At 44.9% G+C, this 8,445-nt stretch overlaps 1 protein-coding gene across 1 annotated transcript; it reads right to left on the bottom strand.

Annotated features, from left to right (window-relative positions):
• Positions 1-1,816: 1,816 nt before the first annotated feature.
• Positions 1,817-3,054, bottom strand: LOC119449063 (uncharacterized). The gene has a single exon (XM_037712254.2). The coding sequence runs from the start codon at positions 3,020-3,022 to the stop codon at positions 1,817-1,819; it is 1,206 nt and encodes a 401-aa protein (XP_037568182.1). The 5' UTR covers positions 3,023-3,054.
• Positions 3,055-8,445: the final 5,391 nt, after the last annotated feature.

The following is an 8,445-nucleotide window of genomic DNA, read 5'->3' on the forward strand; positions in this document are numbered from 1 at the left end:
TATCAAATGCTTTTGCCAAATCAACCTGAACTATTGCAACCTGACCCACACTGTCTGTCACACACTCTAGCACACACCGTGAAATGTGGATATTTGTCTGAATTGATCTTTCTCTAATGCCACATGTTTGATGGTCTCCCACCAATGATCGAATTACTTCTTGAAGGCGACTAGCTAATATCTTAGCAAATATTTTGTAATCCATGTTGCAAAATGATATGGGGCGATATCCCTCAACTTTCTGCAATTTTGTTACATCACTGCTTTTTGGGATAAGTACTGTGTGCCCTTGATAGAGCGTGGCAGGTAGGTATCCAATCCTGTAAGCTTGTTCATACAGTTTAAGCAGAAAGGGAGCCAATATAGTGCAGAAACACTGATAAAATTCCGCACTCAAGCCATCAGGCCCAGGAGTTTTACCTTTAGTTAGCGAAGCAATGGTTGCTTCCACTTCCTTAATACTTATGTCTCTATCAACGTCAACACATTCTTCTTGACTGAGCTGTGGCAGCAACGAAATAAAGTTTTCCGTTACAGCTTCACTCTTGATTACTTTATGAGACTGAAAGATATTCTCGTAATGATCCATGAACGCTTTCATTATTGCATCCTGGTCATTAACAATCGCTCCGGTATACTCTGTCTCGAGAACTTGCTTCGACAGAGCATGCCGACGCTCATCACCAAGCGAACGATTACAAGGCTGTTGCTCCAAATACCGACGAGTACGCGCTCGAACTAGTGCACCTTTGTATCTCTCAGTGTCTATTGTCTGCATTTGTGCCTCAACGTTGTAAATGTCCTCAATGTACTTGCCAGGATGTAGGCATTCAAGTTCGTGTAGCTTATCTAGCAACTTGCACAACTCTTTATATTTTCCTTTTTTCTCAAAAGACAATATGGAAGCTTCTTCAATGGCTGTCATTTTAACTTCTTGCTTGAATATCTCCCATTGCGCAAAGACAGATAAAGAACTACGACTTGAAACGTCAATAAGAATTTCCGGGACGCGCTTGAGTAAAGGCTTATGTAAGAGTAACTGATTGTTAATTTTCCATAAATCCCAGTTCATTCGCGAACTTTGACACTGCCGGTTGCCAAAACAAACCGACACCAAACAATGATCACTGAAGAACACAGGGTGCACACTGTAGCCGTATAGTCTAGGGAGGATAGGTAAAGATACATAAATCCGATCAAGCCTTGCATGAGATGTACCTTGAAAATGTGTGTAGCGAAAAGGGACCTTTTCATGATCCCCTACATCAACAAGCTGGTAGCCACATGTCATGGCATTCAAAACGTCAGCGCTGGTATCATGGCGTTGCCTTGTAGTCGACCGATCCTGACCACTACACACACAATTAAAGTCACCTAAGACAACTAATACACGGTCATTGCGTAAGTGCTGGGTCAATGAGAGAAAGTAGTCCTCCCGGTCGCGTGCCTTACTTGGCGCATACACGCAAAGAAACCTCCCAACATGACTATCTATGTTGACATCACACCATACAAGGCGCCCTTCCCTATCAGTGCACAGTCCCAACACGTTGCATTGCCGCATTTTCCTCACAAATATCATACATCCTCCAGAGACACCAATCGCGTGGCTGACACATACTTCATACTCCGAAAAAATGGAGCTACAGCAGCCGCTGTGTCGTCATCGGATTCAATTTTTGTTTCCTGAATTGCAATAACATCTAACGCTCGGCTACGCAACAAGTGTAATAACTGACCCTGCCGTCGCTTACTACGTAAGCCACGGACACTCAGTGTTCCAAACGTTAAGAGAAGGGCGCCCGCCATGATTCCACTACTGAGGCGCAGCGCCTACACGTAGCGCTGCTACCTTTGTTCTGCCTGTCCCACCCCTTTGAGGAGTCGCAGCTGCAGCAACTTCTTGAACTGCAGCGGCATCTTCACTCACAGGGGCTCCATGAAGGGGTTTCTTCGCCTTCACCGCGGCGACCCTTGGCTCTTTTCCAGAGCACTCCAAATCATATGCCGGCGCTGGACGCTTCTTGGATGTCTCAGTCATTTCAGTATCCTCGGCAGGATGAAGCTGGTCCCGAAATGGTGGTGATTCGGCCCACGTTGCACATGGGTCCTTTTCACGGTTAGTCACTGTATGTTCTTCAGTAACCTTCGCTGTAGCTGTGTCCGCAGCTGTCGATATTTGCACTTCCTCAGCCCGGTGGTCTTCAGCAGGCGCTTCGCCAGAGGCATCTACGACCTCACTTACATCCATGAGGTGGTTAACGATGGTGTCATCGTCCACCGGTTTACTGCCACGAAGCTTGTCAGCATACGTGCCAACGCATACCTCTGCGTTATGACCATAACGGTGGCACTTCGCGCAGCGTGGTGTTTTGCACTGTCTTCTTATGTGCCCTACTCTGTTGCATCGAAGGCACAAGGGAGGTCGTCCGGGAATCAAAAGTAAGCATTGATGTCCGATGATCGTCAGAAGATGAGGGAGGAAACTGGTAGAGAGGCCTTCTTTGAGCGTGAATTCTACATCACGATTCGTCATCTGCCAACTCTCCATGCCCTCGCAACGCCACATTTCTCTGGTTATGGATTGCACCATGCCATATGGTTCCAATGCTTCAACAATACGCTTCTGTTCTAGGTGAGGAGGAAGCCACAGAAGCTTCATTTTGATGTTCCGGCTTTCTGGGTCGATGACAAGGCATTTCAGTCCTTTGACAAGTAGCTCACCTTTATCGACGAGCTTCTGCTTGGAAAGGCTGTTGGCACAGGTCACGAGCCACAGATGGCTCATCTGATACTGGCCTGCTCCGAGAATGTCCTTGGTATCGAGCACCGAGAGCAGGGCATCACGAAAATCCGGGGCGCGGTACGGCCGACCAGCGAGGTCCGTGTGTAGGAACACTGAGTTGAGAACGGTGTTTCGCGATGGCAAACGAGGAAGAACGATCTTGTAATTACCGGTAACGGTAGACGTTGCAAGAGATCCTCGGCCTAGGGCCGGTGCGCTGTTTCCAGCAGAGCACATTTTGAACACGGCCGTTCGAAGCGGCTTCTTCTTCTTCCTCCTCAGCCATACAGCCACGCTTCCATATGATTGCGTTCGAGCGCCCTCGGTGAACGGAACCACCTAGAAACGCGGTACGCGCGAGCGGCGCAGCGTGGCGCCAGCGGTCAAACGCTGTACCTACTAGCAAATGGAGTGTTGCAGCCCGGGACCGTTTTTACGTAGGGCTGCCCGCCCGAGCCCGACCAAAAGTTTTATGGCGAGACCCGGGCCCGGCCCAGGCCCGGAAATATTCTTCGTTACCCACCCGGTCCGGCCCGCCCCCACTTTACCTTAGGCCCGAGCCCAGCCCAGCCCGAGCCCGGCTCGAAACTGGCGCGAACCCGCCCCGAGACCGAAAAAGACATGTTTTTCAAAGTCGAGACACGCGAGGATAACTCGCGTCTCGTTACATGCACACCACCAAAGTCCGAGCCCGGCCCGGGCCCGGGTGAAAAAGCACTTGCTGTGCTCGAGCGCGGCCCGAGCCCGTGAAAAAACTGCCCTACCCGGCCCGGCCCGGCCCACGGGCAGGGTCGGGCCCGGGCTTTCGGGTAAGCCCGAGCCAGTGCAGTGCTCTGTGTGCCCTGCTGACTTATATGATAGCTTCGTTGAAATTTTTCGTTCATACAAAAATGATTCCTCACGCATGGTACTAGCTAAGCAACGAAATTTAGAGAATAAGTGGATGTCGCCCGTATTGCTTGAGGCCATTAAAGAGAAAAAATTGCTCTGGGCTCAATCAAGGCGTGCCCCAAACTGCTCTGCACTATGAGCGAAATTTAAGTACGAACAAAATCGTGTAAATTCCATGATTCGTATGGCTAAGCGCACCATTTTCGGACAGAATTTAATGATGCACGTTTTAACAGCAAGAAAACATGGTTGTTGGTGAATAATCTGAAAGGAATGAGCACTGATATTTATAATGATAGCTGTTTTATCTCAAATTTTCGTAAAGATGGAAAGAACATGTCAAACAATTTTAACAATCTGTTTTTTCTTGTGTCTGGTCTAACTCGGACTCCGCCTTCCGACTGTCCTATGCCTCCCAGTGTGATGCAATCTGCTTTCCTCCCTGGTGTAACCGAAAGCGATCTAAGGTTTATTCTCTTTAGCCTTAAGCGCAGCAAATCCGCCAGTCATGATGGCATCACGGTTTCAGACTTGTGCAGAAACTTTGAATTGATAAAAGGTGTCCTGCTAGCTATTTTGAACAGTATAATCTCTAGGGATATAATACCAAGTTCAATGAAAACTGCTAAAGTTATACCTTTGTACAAGGGAAACTCTATAAACGTTGACTAATTATAGGCCAATGTCAATCTTGCCTTGCATTGACCAAATTTTCGAAAAGCATTTACTACTTATTATGAAATTTTTAATATTCACAGCGTACTGTCATCTTGTCAGTATGACTTAATACCAGGAAAAGGAACAAGAGTCCTTCTTGAAGAATCTCCGATATGCTAAATTCAGCCTTTGATAACGACCAAGTTGTGTGCTCACTTTTTCTTGACGTAAGCAAGGCATTTGATAGGATAGGAATAAACTTTATTTGTCCAATGGCTATTGCTGTTGGTGCCCGGGGCTAGGCTGCCAGGGGTCCATCACTGGAGGAAAATCTTTGCTTGATAAACTTGCAGCACTAGGATTTCGTGGTTTATTTTTGCAATTGCTTAGTAATCTTTTACATGATAGGCATCAGTATGTGTCGATTTCAGGATTTCATAGCAATTTTACGGTAATTAAATCTGGGGTCCCACAATGTTCTAAATTGAGTCTTTTTCTATTTAACTTATATGTTAATGATCTTCCTAACACTGTGCCTGCTTCACTATTCCAATATGCTGACGACACTGTTATTGTTTCACGCGCAACAAAATATATAGATGCACTTACAGCATTACAGAAGGCAACTATTAAAGCCATGGACTGGTTTAAATATAACCTTACTAATGTTTATATGTCTAAAATGCAGCTTATATGCTTTCATAACACATTAAAACGAGTTGAATTGAGAGACCCTCTTTACTTACATACTTCTGACTGTTTTCAGTGCAACTGTGAACCAGCGAATTATGCGCAATCGGTTAAATATATCAGCCTGACCTTTGACAGTGATCTTTCTTGGCACTCGCACCTTTCTTTTCTATGCCAAAGACTTCGTGTCGTATCTTTTGTGCTATATAACATTGCATATTACAAGCCTTTTTCTGTTCGAAAATGTGTTTTACATGCTGTAGCGTATATTGTGCTTAGATATGGTATCACTGTTTATGGCCACTGTACGGTCCGTTGGCAACAAAGGGTGAATTGGCTTCTGCGTTCCATTCCAAAGAATATTGCCTACGACTTGTCCATTGGCAATGACATTGATATTTTTAGAAGACTAATGAAGGTAGTACAAGCCTACGCCCCAACCTCTAGTCACTATGATGAAGAAATAGAACAGTTTTATGAAGAAGTTGAATTAGCAATGAGAAACGTTCAAACTCAGTATACTGTAGTCATGGGCGACTTCAATGCTAAAGTGGGGAAAAAGCAGGTTGGTGAGCAAGCAATTGGCAACTACGGCATCGATTCTAAGAATGCAAAAGGAGAGATGTTAGTAGAATTCGCGGAAAGGAATAGGCTCCGAATAATGAATACCTTCTTCAGGAAGCGCAGCAACAGGAAGTGGACATGGAAAAGCCCTAATGGAGAAATGGATTTCATACTCTCTGCCGATCCAAGCATAGTGCAGGATGTAGAAGTGTTAGGTAAGGTAAAGTGCAGTGACCATAGGTTAGTGAGGTCCAGGATTTCTCTCAATTTGAAAAGAGAAAGAGTAAAATTAGTCAAGAGGAAACAGGCCAACCTAGAGGCAGTAAGGGTAAAAGCAGACCAATTCAGGCTGGTGCTCGCAAACAAATATGCAGCTTTAGAACAGGACGATAAAGACAACATAGAGGTAATGAATGAAACCGTAACTAGGTTGATCTCAGAAGCAGCAATTGAAGAGGGAGGTAAGGCACCAAGGCAACCAGTAGGTAAGCTCTCCCAAGAAACAAAGGACCTAATAAAGAAACAACAAAACATGAAAATGTCCAACTCAAGAGATCAGATAGAATTCGCTGAACTGTCACAACTGATCAACAAGAAGAAAGTAAGGGATATTCAAAATTATAACGTGGGGAAGATTGAGGAAGCCGTCAAATATGGACGCAGCATTAAATCAGTAAGAAGGAAGCTTGGCATAGGACAAGGCAAGATGTATGCACTGAAAGATAAGCATGGTAATATCATCATCAATTTCGATGACATAGTAAAAGCAGCGGAAGAATTCTATGCTGACCTGTACAGTACTCAAAACAGCCAAACTACTTTCTTTCGAAATAGGGATGAACCGCATCCAGAGGCTCCTTCTATAACTAGCGATGAAGTTAGAAGGGCCGTGAAAGACATGTCCAGGGGAAAAGCTGCTGGAGAAGATAGAATAACAGTCGATTTAATCAAGGATGGAGGAGATATCATAATTGAAAAGCTTGCGACCCTTTATACGCAATGCCTCACAACTTCAAGTGTACCTGAGAGCTGGAAGAACGCCAACATTATACTTATCCATAAGAAGGAAGACGTTAAAGAACTGAAGAATTATAGACCCATTAGCTTGCTTTCAGTATTGTATAAAATATTCACCAAGATAATTTCCAATAGAATCAGGGCAACACTTGACTTCAGCCAACCAAGAGAACAGGCTGACTTCAGGAAAGGATATTCTACGATGGACCATATCCATGTCATCAATCAGGTAATCGAGCAATCTGCGGAATACAATCAACCTCTGTATATGGCTTTCATAGATTATGAAAAGGCATTTGATTCAGTAGAGATACCAGCAGTCATAGAGACATTGCGTAATCAAAGAGTACAAGAGGCATACGTGAATATCTTAGCAAACATCTACAAGGATTCCACAGCTACCTTGGTTCTCCACAAGAAAAGTAGAAAGTTACCTATCAAGAAAGGGGTCAGGCAAGGATACACAATCTCTCCAATGCTATTCACTGCATGCCTAGAAGAAGTATTCAAGCTCTTAGACTGGGAAAGCTTAGGAGTGAGGATCAACGGTGAATATCTCAGCAACCTCCGATTTGCTGATGACATTGTCCTATTCAGCAACAATGGAGACGATTTACAGCAAATGATTGAGGACCTTGACCGAGAAAGTGTAAGAGTGGGGTTGAAGTATAATATGCAGAAGACAAAGATAATGCTCAATAGCCTGGCAAGGGAACAAGAATTCAGGATCGCCAGTCAGCCTGAGGAGTCTGCAAAGGAGTACGTTTATCTAGGTCAATTACTCACAGGGGACCCTGATCACGAGAAGGAAATTTACAGAAGAATAAAATTGGGTTGGAGTGCATACGGCAGGCATTGCCAAATCCTAACTGGGAGCTTAGCACTGTCGTTGAAAAGAAAAGTGTACAATCATTGCATTCTACCGGTGCTAACATATGGGGCAGAAACTTGGAGGTTAACAAAGAAGCTCGAGAACAAGTTAAGGACCGCACAAAGAGCGATGGAACGAAAAATCTTAGGACTAACGTTAAGAGACAGGAATAGAGCGGTGTGGATCAGAGAACAAACGGGGATAGCCGATATTCTAGTTGACATTAAGCGGAAGAAATGAAGCTGGGCAGGCCATGTAATGCGTAGGATGGATAAGCGGTGCACCATTAGGGTTACAGAATGGATACCAAGAGAAGGGAAGCGCAGTCGAGGTCGGCAGAAAACCAGATGGGATGATGAAGTTAGGAAATTAGCAGGCGCAAATTGGAATACGCGAGCGCAAGACAGGGGTAATTGGAGATCGCAGGGAGAGGCCTTCGCCCTGCAGTGGGCATAAAATAGGCTGATGATGATGATGATGTTGGATGCTTCCAAACTTTAACGCTCTATTATAAGAAACTGTCCTGTTAATACATTTTTGGTACAGTCAGTTCACTGTTCCATATGTTCCTGCACGTGATTTAAGGAGAAACTATCGCTATGGCATTCCTCGCTTCTCCACCCAGTATGTAAAACGCACACATCGATACTATGTACCTCTTTGTTTCAATAGCTTACCATCTAGTGCGTTCCGTCGTAAATCTAAATACCGTCTGAAAAAAAAAACGTTGCGATCCAGCACTACGTCGCTTCCGATCCCATAAAATATTTTTATACGCTGTTACTGGCTTCATTCCAAAATGATGTCAGTCCTGTCGAATATGCCGCGGCTTTGTCTCTACACACCCAACACACACACACACACACACACACACACACACACACACACACACACACACACACACACACACACACACACACACACACACACACACACACACACACACACACACACACACACACACACACAC

Source organism: Dermacentor silvarum, chromosome 4 (genome assembly GCF_013339745.2).
Source record: "Dermacentor silvarum isolate Dsil-2018 chromosome 4, BIME_Dsil_1.4, whole genome shotgun sequence".
Taxonomy (NCBI): Eukaryota; Metazoa; Arthropoda; class Arachnida; order Ixodida; family Ixodidae; genus Dermacentor; species Dermacentor silvarum.